This window comes from Mustelus asterias, chromosome 16 (assembly GCF_964213995.1).
Source record: "Mustelus asterias chromosome 16, sMusAst1.hap1.1, whole genome shotgun sequence".
In the NCBI taxonomy this organism is placed as follows: Eukaryota; Metazoa; Chordata; class Chondrichthyes; order Carcharhiniformes; family Triakidae; genus Mustelus; species Mustelus asterias.
The window spans coordinates 36235778-36251124 of NC_135816.1; the positions used below are offsets into that span (position 1 = coordinate 36235778).

The window sequence follows — 15347 nt, forward strand, 5'->3', positions numbered from 1 at the left end:
AAATAGCCTTGTTTGTAGTTCGCGTGACACAGCTGAATGTGGGAACATTATCAGCCCTTTTTCAAAACCACTGAACAGCTGAAAAAAAAGGTAAGGATGTTAATTGTGGGAACAATGTTGTTTGTCAGCTTGAGCAACAACAAAGGAAACATCTTTACAGCAGACATCCTCTTGCCAAGTTCCACATGTGCCTTCTGCCAGCTTTTAATTGTTCGTACTTGCTTATGCAACCATTCACAAGGGAATCTGGATCAGATTTTACCATTGCTTATCAACACAGTGGCACGCCACATTGCTTCCGTCTTATCACCATAATACCCTCCCTTAAATTAGTGACCTGTAGATGTACTGCATTATTGTTTCTTGAGAATGTGTTCAGCAGAGCACAAAGCACTGAATCTAAAATTAATGACCATTGGAATCCAAGCTAATAAAAATGAAGGCCTATGAATTCAAAATTTGATTTGTTGTTGATTTTGGTAGGGAGTTGCAATGAGACAATAGGAATATAAATTACTTAAAGAATACAAGTAAGATATTTGTAAAGCTGTACAACTCCCAACAAATTCATAGAATCCCTTTAGTACAGAAGGAGGCTGTTCGGCCCATCGAGTCTGTACCGACCACATCCCATCCAGGCCCTATTCCTGTAACCCCACACATTTACCCTGCTAATCCCCCAACACTAGGGTCAATTTAGCATGGCCAATCAACCTAACTCGCACATCTTTGGACTGGGAGGAAACTCACGCAGACACGGGGAGAACGTGAAAACTCCACACAGTGACCAGAGGCTGGAATTGAACCAGGGTCCCTGATGCTGTGATGCAGCAGTGCTAACCACTGTGCCACCATGCCAGCCAAATTCTGCAGTAAATTTTCATCAAGCTGGTTTGATGATGGAAGATATTATTCTGTTTCTAAATAGACTTTGCTTAAAAACTAAAATTTTGAGGTACAAGGAGCTGCAGGTAGCTTTTATGTTTAAAAAGTAATGTTGCTTCCTGAAGTGAGAAACCTACAACAGTGCAGATATTTTTCTGAAGTTATTATTTTGGATTTGTTGGCTTCACCATTTTCCAATGTTATTTCTGAAATTGGTTTATAAAGAAAGCTGAAATTTTATTGGTAGTGGTGTTTTCTGCTCCTAATTAGTTTTTGATATGTATTTTCTATTTACTGAGGCAGTTTGGTTTGGTTGTAATAATCAACTGACTACAACATGGAGGACAGCCACTTGACTAGATATGGGAGAACACTGGTACTTGAGGAACAGTGAAAGTAGTAAATATCTTCAGAAGCAATGGGGAGGCAAAAAGGAGGAAGATTGATCAGTGGCATGGGTAATTAAAAACAATAATGAAGTGCACACCACCTCATCTTACATTTTGTTTCCTGATAATTTGAGATTTTGTTTTGGCTTCCAACTGCATCTAATAATAAGTGGGTTTTGTTGTCATATTAATAGCGCTTAGATTTGAAAAAGAAAAATGCTAAATGAATGACTTAATAAAATAATCTAAGATCATAACTTCCTGGCTGTCTTGCTTTCTTCGACTAAATTGGCAAATGGTTAATTATCTGGCATTATAAAGAAATCTAGTATTGGAATCCATTTTGTCATGCACTATTAAGCATGCTAATAATTTATTTTAACATGCGAATCTTGAAAGGTTCATTTTGAGCAATGAATGACAGGGTTTTATCACTATTTCAAAATCAACTTCTCTTAAAAGCACTAAGTCTAAAAGAACTGATAGCTATTTTATTTCAGAATTAATGTTAATCAAATCGTGGAACAATGAAGTAAAGAAGATATAAGAAGACTAGGAGGGTGCTTTTCTCCCATGAATGATGATGAGCTCTATCCTAAAGTAATTCAATTTTAAATCCTTTTTAACTTCTGTTCATTTTATAATGGATAGTTGTAATTTTGGGATAAAGTTTTAAGTGTTTGTTCTTGTTTCCTGACTGCATGATGTCTACAGGACGAAATATATCCTCCACCTCTTAAATGTGCTTGCAACTCCCATTCTCCAAAGTTTTTTGAGAAGGAATTTCCCTATCCGAGTAAAGAATGTGTATGAGGCCAGGCGTATTGATGGTGTTGTAGTGGGTGCACCCTATTGAACAACTACTTAACGTTCTTCCTTTAGACACGACCTCAAATGCCTGTTTGGTTAGTGTGGCTCAGCCCAATGATGACTGCATTTATTCTGGAAGATATGATCTGAGCTTGTGTTTTTAGTCATAATTGAACACTTTGGGATATATGAAATTCACTGGGTGGGCTTTTTGCCATTCATCTGTATCAAGGTTGCTTGTGCTGGACTTGATGTTGGGGAAGATAGTTTTCCTCAAGTACAGGATAAGAGTTTCAATAGGAAATGCGTGAGCTCTGGCTGCAGAGCCTTGGAGGACTATATCTGGAGCTTCGTCAGTTGGAGAACCTTGTAACCCATTTGTAGTGCACAAAGAATGGGCACTTGAATGTGGAGGCCTTCCACTGGAGGGTATAATGTAATTCTCATCAGTTGTACTTGGAGTGTGCTTACAGATTCTCGTTTTCTGGCTGGCTGTTAGATTTAGCAGCAATGAAGAAGGCCAATGTTATGTTGAGATGAGAAATTTCTTCACCCAGAGAGTGGTGAGCCTGTGGAATTTTCTACTACAGAAAGCAATTGAGGCCAAAACGTTATGTTTTCAAGGAGTTAGATTTAGCTCTTGAGGCTAAAGGAATCAAAGAATATGGAGGGAAAGCAGGAGGAACAGGTTACTGAATTGGATGATAAGCCATGGACATAATGAATGGTAGATCAGGCTTGAATCTGCGTTTTTAGTGGCCTTCTCCTGGAAGGGTTTTTTTAAGTAAATTGTAAAGTTTTTTGTCTGTTAACATAGTCAACACCATGCTTGATCAAATAGGAGGTAACTACAGATTGTTCCACCCTCTCTGTGGAAAGCTTTTTGTGTTCTTGAGCTAACAGAATCCCCATCCCTTTTATAGGGAGCATTTTTAAAGAAAATTGCAATTACACACCACTGTGTCTCTCTGTTCACTGTCACCTCCCCATCACTTATTTTTCTGTTTCATTTAGATTTTTTGTTAACTTTTTTTCCTTTGTTTCTGCTGCTTCCTCATGCCTCCAAGATAACAATTCCTGTTTTTGTTGGATCTGTGGGTGGACTGCATTTTGGAAGATTGCACCTGTTTTTGGGATTCCAACCACTCAAAGAAAACCCTGCACTCACTGCAGAACATAAGGTTGCAGGGTTTGTAACATGTTAGAATTAGTGAATACTGGACAGATCACTGTGTTATTTTAAAGGAAATAATTTCAAAGTATTCTCTGTATCCTAGTTAGGAAAACCTTGTGTTTGACATTCTTCAGTGTCTTTAAAAAGTAAGATTTGTAGGCATATGGGTGGTGATGTCAATGAAAAAAAAGTACTATTTTGGGGAAACCTGTATCATTTTGCTTGGCAAAGTGCATGTAGACTATATATCATCTGTATCCGTTTGTCTGACAGTTTAATGTAGCCTCCTAGCTTTTTTGGTATCTTTTGGATAATTTCTTTCAGCACAGATTAAGGGATAGTAATGTGAAGTAACTTAGAAAAGAACCTGAACTTGGGAGAAAACTTTTTTTAAAAAATCAATGCTTTAAGAAATATTGTTATAAGAAAACCAAGCTAGCGTCAGATTAGTTATCACAGAATCAATGGCTTTAGTGGAGTAATTTAAATGAAGGCCTTGCACCCATAGTTCCAGTTTATAAAAACGTATTAATTCTAACTAGGATCTTACACCGCTGCAGTAACTCGGATTGGGTCAGTAAGTCCAGTTAGACATTTTACACCCTACATCAATAAAACTTCATTTTAAGAGTTCGGTCATTGATTTTCGAGATCTAATTTCAACCCTGATCTTTCTGGGTTTTTTTTTTAAACCTCTGAAAAATTCCATGTTTAAGTTCTACAAAAAATATTATTTAAGCATTGGCTGGATTTGTGTTCATTTTCTTTTGATCTTTAACGCAATGTGTTAAAAAGACTAAATTTAAGCAAAAACTTAAGACTTTCTTCACTTTGAATATGAGGTAATCAAAACCGAAGTGGATGGATTTCCAGGTCTGCTTCTCTGAAGTCTTATTTTGAGAAGTGTTGTGGAATTCTCTGATTGCTGGCTGCTTGCAGGTGGCCGTTGAAAATAATGCTTAGTATCTTTGTTTATTTTTTCTCAACTCAATTTTTTTTTTGACGTTCTTACAAATGGACTTTTTATTTGCAGGTGCTGAGGAAGCAGTCTGGAGGTCATGACTGTGATGATTTTAATTTGTAAGCTGGCCGAAAGACAATCGTGACGGCTGAAAAGAACACAGGTTTGAGATTTCCTTTTGCCAAAAGAGAAGTGGTCATTGAATCGGTTCATTGCTGCTTGCAGCTGCTGACCTTGCTCTGGAAACAAACTCCTGCATGCTTGTGTTTGTGCCATTATTTTTTTCACAATGACGATGGCAAGCTTGTTCTCGTTTACCAGCCCAGCTGTAAAACGCCTGTTGGGCTGGAAGCAAGGGGATGAAGAAGAGAAATGGGCCGAGAAAGCGGTTGATGCTCTAGTAAAAAAGCTGAAGAAGAAAAAAGGGGCCATGGAGGATTTGGAAAAGGCATTGAGCAGCCCAGGTCAGCCCAGCAGATGTGTTACCATCCCACGCTCTTTAGATGGACGACTTCAGGTATCGCACAGGAAAGGCCTGCCTCATGTTATTTACTGCCGTGTGTGGCGCTGGCCGGATCTTCAAAGTCATCATGAGCTGAAGCCATTAGACGTTTGTGAATTCCCATTTGGATCAAAGCAGAAGGAAGTTTGCATCAATCCTTATCATTATAAGCGAGTGGAAAGTCCTGGTATGTATTTAAAATATGCCACAATTTCTAATGCTTTTAGTTAATTAAGTATTGTTGGCCTGGCAGTGGAATGAGATGACCTAGATGGCTATTTTAGAACTCTTTGTTTATTTGGACCTGTTAGATTTTTTGAAATAAATGGAAGGTCCAGTGTTAATTTTGATTTTTTAAAAAACAAACTTTGTTCCCTCCATTCTGAGGGGCAACTAGAGATGGGCAATAAATGCTGGCCTAGCCAGTGACCACATTCTATTAAAAAAAAATTTCATCCAAAAGCCATCTTGCAGCACATCAAGTCGACATTAAAATTATAGACACTTTAGGAATAAGTACCAAATATGACTCACTTGGAAAGATCATGGAAAAGGAAGCAAATGCATGCAAGTGTTGAGATTCATTTCTGCATAAATATTCAATTTTCCATATTACTGCATTATTATTAAAATTGATTTACTGATTCACACACACATTTTTCTTTTGTGCCAGTATCACAAACACACTTGGTAACTTACCATTACACACCAACAGTTGTGAGAATCCAGTTCCATTTACATGAACATTTTGCACGTAACTGGAGAATCTTTAAGCTTTCATGAAGCTTCAGTAGAAAATGCATAATATCAGTGGCTCTGGATCATGCAAAGCACTGTGGTCTTGTGTTTGATCCTGGTCTTTGCAAAATTATCTGGTTTCAGCTATGGTTCTGTTGCTGTTCCTGGAAAATGTAAATTTTGAGCTGTAGATATATTGACCATGGTTCTTGCTTTGAGCATTATCTAATATATATTAGAGAAGTGCATGTTTCTGAGCATTATTCTTCATCTGTGGATGAAAACTAGTTGATTCCTTTGGTTTGCAGGCTTTAGGAAGCACCGTAGCTAGGCCCAATTGAAGGGACAGCATCTTTTCACTTGTTTTGTTGGATAATCTTGACCTTATCTGCTAAGCAGCTACCAACAAATCTGACCAAAATGAAGATCTAAAGTGAACTTCCATCCAGCACAATTCATGTGATTGGACTTCAGGGAATTGTTAGAAAATGCTTTTTCTCCAATGGATTAATTAAAATCAATATCACGGTGATACAGAAAATCAAAGAACAAGCATATTGCCTCTTCCCTCTGTGAGTTAAGTGGTTTGGATAACTGGAGGAAAGGTTGTATCCTGTTGTTGTTTGTAAATTTTCTTCATTCTTCTATTAGATAAATAGTCTTTACCTAATGCCCCAAGATGGTGATTTTTGAGCACAATATATTCTTTAAATTGCAAGTCCTATCTTGACACCAGTCACCATTAGCTTTCTTGCACCTCCGGTGAACCCAACCATTACATGTCTGGCTATGTAATTTGACATCTCAATCGGTGAGGGCACGCCTTAATATAATCGACCAAGAAATTACCAGGGTCATGTTTGACTAATACTACTACTCCAGAGGTGCACCCAGTGGCAGCCTCCTGAACCTGAAGGTACTGTGTTGCTGGTCATAATTGGCTGCAACCATAATATCTTGTTTCCTGGACCTAGAATTTTCTGTGTTCCTCTTTTCAGCGACCCACCCACCCCCGTCCACCTGCACACCCTGCCGTGCTTCCGAAGTTCACGTGCCTAATCATCAGGTTGCCGTGGAAATAATGTTCTGTTCCAATCAACAACTTTGCAATGTCAAGATATCAAGGCTCAATCTCAGGATCTGCCAATTCCGATGGAATACCAGAAATTCCATTTATAGGCCATGCAGCCCAACAGGTCCATGTTGGAGTTAATGCTGCATAGAAGCCTCCTTCCACCCTTCTACCCCTATCAACATATCCTTCTATACCTTTCTCCTTCACTTGTTTAACTCGTTTCCCCTTAAATGCATCGATGCTACAAGTTAAGACACAGGTGAGATAGTTTTGGGTGACTTCAAGTTTACAAAGGATAGAATGGGAGAGACCAGCCAAGAGTGCATTGGAATCATCAAGTCTAAAGGTAATGGAGGCATGGGTGAGGAATTTGGCAGGAGGCGAGATGAAGAGGCTAAGTCAAACTATGTTAGAGTTTCAAATAGGTGGTTTTAGAGATGGCACAGATATGAGGATGGAAGCTAAGGTCATCTCGGGATCAAATGTGATACTAAGGTTGCAAACAGACTGGCTTAATCTCAGACGTTTCGCAGGGCGAGGGATGGTATTGGTGGTTGGGGAAAGGAGTTTGGGATGGAGGCGAAAACGATGGCTTCAGTCTTCCCAGTATTTAACTGGAGGAAATTTCTGCTTATCCAGTGCTGGATATTGGGTAAGCAGTCTTAATAATTTTATCAATAATTGAGCCGTCGAGGAAGATGGTATTGAGGTACAGCTGGATGGTGTCAGCGAATATGTGAAACCTAACACTGTGTGCTTTCAGATAATGTCGCAAAGGGGCAGCATGTAGATGAAAGATAAGGGACCAAGAATTGATTCTTGGGGAATGCCAGAGGTAGCAGTGCAGGAGCAGGAAGAGAAACCATTGCAAACGATTCTCTGGCACAATTAGATATTAGATAAGAATGGAACCACGAGAGTAATCTTACACAGTTGGACAACAGTGGAGTGGCATTGTAGGAGGATGGTGTAGTCAACAGTGCCAAAGACTGCCCATAGGTTGAAAAGGATGAGGAGAGAAAGTTTACCCATGTCCCCTCACACAGGATGCCATTTGTGACTTTATTTGTAAATGGGAATCATTTTTAACCAATTTATTGGAGTTCTTTAAAGGAGTCACATGCTGTGAATAAAGGGGAATCAGTGGACGTACAGTACTTAGATTTCCAGAAGGCATTTGATAAGATGCCACATCGAAAGTTATTGTGGAAAATAAAAGCTCATGGTGTAGTGTGTAAGATATTGCCGTGGATAGAAGATTGGCTGACTAATGGGAAACAGAGTTGGCATAAGTAGGTCTTCTCTAGTTGGTGAGTTGTGTGCCACAGGGATCAGTGCTGGAATAGAGGGGTCAGGGGTTGGTCTTTTGAGGAGAGGGGTGATGACAGCAGATTTAAAGGAGAGGGAGACAATACTTGAAGGGAGAGAACCTTTTACAATATCAGCTAACATGGAGGCTAGGAGGGGAAGGTGATCAGTTTAATTGGAATAATATAGAAGAAGCTGGAGGTGGGTCTCTGGACAAGATGAACTTAGAGAAGACATGAGGAGAGGTAACACAGAAACAGGCGGAACTAAAGAAAGATGCGAGTTCAAGTCTACAACACAGAAGGGCAAAAAAGAAAGTATGGTGGGCTAATGGAAGGGAGTGATGTGGCAGAGGCTGCTGATCAGAAGATCTCTATCTTAGTGACTATTACAGTAAGAAGTCTCTCAACACCAGGTTAAAGTCCAACAGGTTTATCTGGTAGCACGAACCTGGTGCTGTGAGACTTCTTAAGGGCCTACCCCAGTCCAACGCTGGCATCGCCACTTCATGGCCATTACAGACAAGCGAGAATGGCAAACTGAACTACTTTGTCTTTTCACCAACTGTCTGTAAGCAGAAGGTGTTTTTAAATTGTTGCAAGTAGGTTGTGACATGTTTCCCCAAGTCCTCAGTTCATGTCATCTAATTTAAAATAACTCCCAACAAACTTGCCTTATTATCAGCTCGGGACATCAGTTTGTTCACACACACAAACCTGGGAAAGGAGTGTTTGCAATGGCCCAGTCCACAACACACACAATATGGAGGGATAGCAAAAAGGTTTTACAACCATGGATAGTAACAGTGAAGAAAAGCACAAGAGTGGTAGTTTGCATGATTATTTGAGTCCAGAGTCAGAATTCAGTGAAGAATTCTTTCATGTAGGAGCTCATGTTCAGCTGGCTGAGGATTAGAGTTGTGGAGTTCTTACAGTTGGTGCTGATGCCTCAAGATGAATTGGGTACACCGAGACTGGGTCAGTTCTGCAGGCTATAGTAGGAAATCTTCCAGCAGAAACACGTTTCAAGGAGCAGGCTGTTGTTCAGCAGATCAATTTAGAGGGGACATGAGGAGAGATGAGAGAGAAACTGGCAGAACTAAAGAGAGATGCGAGTTCAAGTCTACAACACGGAAGGGCAAAAAAGAGAAGTATGGCCAGGTGGGCAGAGGCTCCTGATCAAATGATCTCTATCTTAGTGACTATTACAAACAAGCGAGAATGGCAAACTGAACTTCTTAATCTTTTCACCAACTGTCTGTAAGCAGAAGGAGTCTGGCTTCTTGATGTTCACAGGTTGGATGTTAAACATCTGACTATTTCATGGGCAGCATGGTGGCACAGTGGTTAGCAGTGCTGTCTCAGTGCCAGGGACCCAGGTTCAATTCTGGCCTCGGGTGACACTGTGGAGTTTGCACATTCTCCCCGTGTCTGTGTGGGTTTCCTCTGGGTGCTCAGGTTTACATAGAACATAGAACAGTACAGCACAGAACAGGCCCTTCGGCCCACGATGTTGTGCCGAGCTTTATCTGAAACCAAGATCAAGCTATCCCACTCCCTATCATCCTGGTGTGCTCCATTTGCCTATCCAATAACCGCTTAAATGTTCCTAAAGTGTCTGACTCCACTATCACTGCAGGCAGTCCATTCCACACCCCAACCACTCTCTGCGTAAAGAACCTACCTCCGATATCCTTCCTATATCTCCCACCACGAACCCTATAGTTATGCCCCCTTGTAATAGCTCCATCCACCCGAGGAAATAGTCTTTGAACGTTCACTCTATCTATCCCCTTCATCATTTTATAAACCTCTATTAAGTCTCCCCTCAGCCTCCTCCGCTCCAGAGAAAACAGCCCTAGCTCCCTCAACCTTTCCTCATATGACCTACCCTCCAAACCAGGCAGCATCCTGGTAAATCTCTTTCCAGCGCTTCCACATCCTTCTTATAGTGAGGTGACCAGAACTGCACACAATATTCCAAATGTGGTCTCACCAAGGTCCTGTACAGTTGCAGCTCTTAAACTCCAACCCCCTGTTAATAAAAGCTAACACACTATAGGCCTTCTTCACAGCTCTATCCACTTGAGTGGCAACCTTTAGAGATCTGTGGATATGGACCCCAAAATCTCTGTTCCTCCACAGTCTTCAGAACCCTACCTTTGACCCTGTAATCCACATTTAACTTAGTCCTACCAAAATGAATCACCTCACATTTATCAGGGTTAAACTCCATTTGCCATTTTTCAGCCCAGCTTTGCATCCTATCTATGTCTCTTTGCAACCTACAACAGCCCTCTACCTCATCCACTACTCCACCAATCTTGGTGTCATCAGCAAACTTCCTGATCCACCCTTCAGCCCCCTCCTCCAAGTCATTAATAAAAATCGCAAAGAGCAGAGGACCAAGCACTGATCCCTGTGGCACTCCGCTAGCAACCTGCCTCCAATCCAAAAATTTTCCATCCACCACCACCCTCTGTCTTCGATCAGACAGCCAGTTACCTATCCAATCGGCCAACTTTCCCTCTATCCCACGCCTCCTCACTTTCATCATAAGCCGACCATGGGGGACCTTATCAAACGCCTTACTAAAATCCATGTATATGACATCAACTGCCCTACCTTCATCAACACACTTTGTTACCTCCTCAAAAAATTCCTCCCATGATCCGAAGATGTGCGGGGATAGGTTGATTGGCCTGCTAAATGGCCCCTTAGTGTCGGGGGACTAGCAGCGTAAATACATGGGGATAGTGCCTGGGTGGGATTGTTGTCGGTTCAGGCTTGAGGGGCCGAATGGCCTCCTTCTGCACTGTAGTGGTTCTATGACTCCTTGAGGTCAAAGATGTAATGTTACCACTACCCAAAATGCCAGAGGCTTGGGTTATGTGACGTGCTTTAAGGGGTTGATTGCAAGTTTAAACTGTTTCTGTGCCTCTGGCTAGAATCCATTGTTCCCCCTGAAGAGAGATGAGGTAGCTAGAAGCATCCCTTCAGATATGACAAATTCCAGTCTCTTTTGTTAACATTCAGGCTGGGGAGCCAGTTCGTCTGCATTTCCTCTATGTTCATTTATTACAAGGGGTCTGTGCAATGAGGTGTGAGATTCCACAGGCTGAGAGGAATTATTTTGTTTTTATAACTGTTGCTGGAACCTTCCAGAAACTGGTCAACGTTGTGGTCAGATGATCTGTAGCAACTACCTTGTGGTTCAACAAAAGTCCATTTTTAAATGCATCATGAAGTCAACATTTTCTTTGGCTATAACTAATTGGCACTGAAGATTGTACCACAGGAAAAGGCTAAGGTGAGAGAGGATAATTGTTTTATTGGTGATGAGGGCATCAAAGGTTGAGTTGAATGTGAAGTTGAGTAAATCAGTTACTGCAGAAATGTTCTGATGGACAGATGACCAGAGGCCACATAATTGGAATTTTGAAAGCACAGTTGTAAGTGAATTGGGAGTAGCTTTTTCCAGGGACAGATACAGAGGAAGGTAGGGTTGAAGTGTAGAAGGGGGTTGTGGATGGTGAATGGCGCAAGGAAGTGATCAGTGATGGCCCTACTGTGATTGAAAGTATGTGTGGACCAAGACCACATGAGATGGCAACACCAAAGGGGTAGCTGTGATAATGGACCGGGGAGTTTATCTGGGGAGGATAAGAGAGCAGTGAACTCAGGAGAGCGAGCATGAGTTGAGATGAAGATCAAAAATCCTTCAGTGCAGCGGCTGAGTAAGGAAAGCAGCAAAGACATTTTGGCAATCTTTGGGTGAATTGATTATCTTGATTTCCTTATTGGATTTATTAGAGACAAACTTATGTTTACAGCCCTGAGTTTTAATAATGTAGGAACATAAGAAATAAGAGCAGGAGTAAATCATGAGCCTGGAAGACAAACCCAGCCTATCCAGCCTCATATTTGAAACTTTTCATCCCAGGCAATACCCTGGTGAATCCTCTGCATCCTCTTTGGGCCAAGTTGTTGACTTCTTTGGAGATAGAAGCTGTGCTGTTGGTGGCCATTTCAGATGCATTACCAGACGAGCAGCTGATCCCGGTATTGTGCCACTATCCAAACTTCGCCCATTCAGAATTATACGTGTCCTTAAGCCATTACTGCAGTTGGACATTCTTTGAGGAGCAGCTAGAATACAGCAAGAGTCATTAGTAATACTGTCATGAAAGTGAGCTGATGGAGGGGTGCATTACAAATTTGTTGTTGTTTGTGGTAATATGTGAAGTGAATTGATAATCTTGGGCTTTAATGTTGCCTCTCTTTCTTTGGAACCTGGCTATTAAAATTGAGCATTCTTGAAACTGAGGGAAGCTATCTCTTATAGTTTGAACTTTCATTTTCCCCGTCCCATGACAAATGTCTACATGAAGGAATCCAATTGTTATCACATGTAATGATAATAAATGTCCATGAGATGTGAACAGATAAATACTTCAGAGTCCTGAAAAAACACTTGAAATTATATGTTTTATTAAAAAAGACATTATTGCTGGTATAAGCAAATATGTGTTGTTATTTAGATTGTGCAGTTTCTTCAAAAATCAGCTTATTGCCCTGCACAGACTTGTACAAATTCACACTATTGGTTTGCTCTGAATAAACATAAAGCCACTCCTGGAACTGGAGGTCTATTTTTAAAATAAGATTCTAAACTTGCTTCTTCTCCACACCATAGGCTAGAATTTCAGAGGAATTTTGTCTGACTATATAAAGATTCCCAATAATAGAATCAGCAAGATTTTCTGTCACCAACTGTTAATGTTTGCATTTGTTTTTCTGATTGTGATCGAATTAGTTCCAAAAAGGTGTTTCCTTACACTTTGAACTTTGCCAATCATGTAGCAGTAGAACACCCTGTAGCGAAACATGGATTCCAGTACATCAAAATGCAATGTTACTTGAAGCAAACTGATAGTCTATGGACAAAGATTGCAACTTTAAAAAAAATCATTTCAATTCTTGCAAGGACCTTGTTCACACGGAGTCAAATTTTCCTTTGAAAGGAAATTGCACATACTGTCTGAATGGATACTGCTTTTTGATTTGATTTATTATTGTCACATGTATTAGTATTGTTGTGAAAAGTATTGTTTCTTGCATGCTAAACAGACCAAGCTTTCCATACATAGAGAAGGAAATGAGAGAGTACAGAATGCAATGTTACAGTCACAGCTAGGGTGTAGAGAAAGATCAACTTAATGCGAGGTAGGTCCATTCAAAAGTCTGATGGCAGCAGGGAAGAAGCTGTTCTTGGTATGCGACTTTTGCACCTTTTTCCCAATGGAAGAAGGTGGAAGAGAGTGTGTCCCGAGGTGTGTGGGGTCTTAATTATGCTGGCTGTTTCTCCGAAGCAGCGGGAAGTGTAGACCGAGTCAATGGATGGAAGGCTGGCTTGCATGATGGACTAGGCTTTGTTCATGAACCTTTGTAGTTTCTTGCGGTCTTGAACAGAGCAGGAGCCATACCAAGCTGTGATATAACCAGAAAGAATGCTTTCTATGGTGCAACTGTAAAAGTTGGAGAGAGTCGTAGCGGACACGCCAAATTTCCTCAGCCTCCTGAGAAAGTAGAGGCGTTTGGGAAGGTTGAGGGAACGTTCCTGTAGCCTGATACAATTTAAAGGAATTAAACTGAGGCAGTATTGACGTCCTTTAAATGTATGCTTCAGGTCAAAGATTATCCACAGTTTACTAAATTTTTATCAAAGCAAATTCCTGGAAATAAGTGAATCACTGATCAGGATTATGTGTAATGTACTAAATTGGACCAGTGATATTGCTGAAGGGGAAAGGCAGCAAGAAAACTGGAAGAAATAATAGAAGTGAGTAGATGTTTGATTGATGTGCACATTGCAGATTCAATGTGCACTCCATGTTATTTTGATTGAAGTGATCACTGATTTATCATGTTTCAAAATGATATTATACAGAAGAACCAAATGTCTCAAGTATTTTGCATTTATCCAAATGTTAATGTTTTTCATTTAAGTTAACTAAATGTACAGATGTGTATGTTTCTAGACTGTAGTGAATATATAGTCCATATTTAACTAACATGTCTACCTTTTGTTTTTTATTCTAGTTCTGCCACCAGTGTTGGTTCCAAGACACAGTGAATTTAACCCTCAGCACAGCCTTCTAGTCCAGTTCAGGAATCTGACTCATAATGAACCCCATATGCCACACAATGCCACGTTTCCAGATTCCTTCCAACAGCCAAATAGCAATCCGTTTCCTATTTCACCAAATAGCCCATATCCGCCATCTCCTGCCAGCAGCACCTACCCCAGCTCTCCAGCCAGTTCTGGGCCAAGCAGTCCTTTCCAGATGCCAGGTGAGGTCCAAACTAATTTTTTTTTTCCCGAAATGTTATAACAGGAAAGTGCTTTATTTCATTATGGAGTAATGCAGACTGTTTCTACATTAAAATTTAAGTCACATGAAAATAACAGAAGAAACATGCCAGGTGTAAGAGGTGAATGTGATGGGTAGTACCCCCTGAACATTAGTTTGCTTTAAAATTGTGGATTTTAATTTTAAACAATATCAAGTAAGCTCTTTTCATGAATGAACTGTTCATAAAGTCATAACAGCACAGAATCACACCCTTCGGCTCACCTGTCTTTGCTGACCATTAAATACCAATCTACATTGATCCCATTTACCAGCACTTGGTCCATGTGCCTTGACAAGTACTCATCCAGATGCTTCTTAAGTGTTGCGAGAGTACCTACGTCCACCACTCCCTCAGGTAGCACGTTCCATATTTCCATCACCCTCTGGGTACTATCTACGTACAGGCACGAAAAGCTCTCCTGAATGCACTTTAAAAATTCCACCCTGTCTAATCTTTTCACACTAAGATGATTTCAGTTAATACTGGCGAAGTTGAAATCCCCTACTACTATAACCTTATTCCCTCCTCACCTCTGATTTGCTTACATATCTGCTCCTCTTCTGTGTGGAGTTTGCACATTCTTCCCATGTTTGCGTGGGTTTCCTCCAGGTGTTCCGATGGGCTGAATGGCCACCTTCTGTACTGTAGGGATTCTGATATTTTCACGTGCTAATTTACACTTTGCCTTACCAGACTGGCTCCTTGCATTAAAATAGATGCAATTTAGCCTTCCAATCCTCCCAAATGCCCTATCCTGTCCATGTCTTTTCCTATTGGTCTGACCTGACTGAACCTCACTTCCGAATGTACATCTGTGTCCCACCCCTCTGCCAAATTAGTTTAAAACTAATTAGGATGTTATTAGGATTTTCATTGAGTTTTGAATGCTTATGTTGAAGTTCAACAAGGTGTCGTCGAAATAGTTCCTTCATTCAGGCACCATATGAATTAATTGCTTGATTTGGTTTGAAGGAAAATGCGCTTTACATCTCCTGAAATAAGATGGGACATTTCTCAGTGCTAAAGATGCTTTATAAATGCAAGTTTTATCATGCATATAATTTGATATGAGGTACGAAATGGGCTGTA

General features: G+C 40.6%; 1 protein-coding gene across 1 annotated transcript in view; it reads left to right on the forward strand.

The window, feature by feature from the left end:
* Positions 1-917: 917 nt before the first annotated feature.
* Positions 918-15347, forward strand: part of smad5 (SMAD family member 5) — a 38142-nt gene continuing 23712 nt past the window's right edge. The window contains exons 1-4 of the mRNA XM_078230911.1: positions 918-1343; positions 1775-1874; positions 4292-4908; positions 13944-14195. Of these exons, the coding sequence (XP_078087037.1) occupies positions 4509-4908; positions 13944-14195 (652 nt within the window). The 5' untranslated portion in view covers positions 918-1343; positions 1775-1874; positions 4292-4508. The remainder of the gene's footprint in view (positions 1344-1774; positions 1875-4291; positions 4909-13943; positions 14196-15347) is intronic.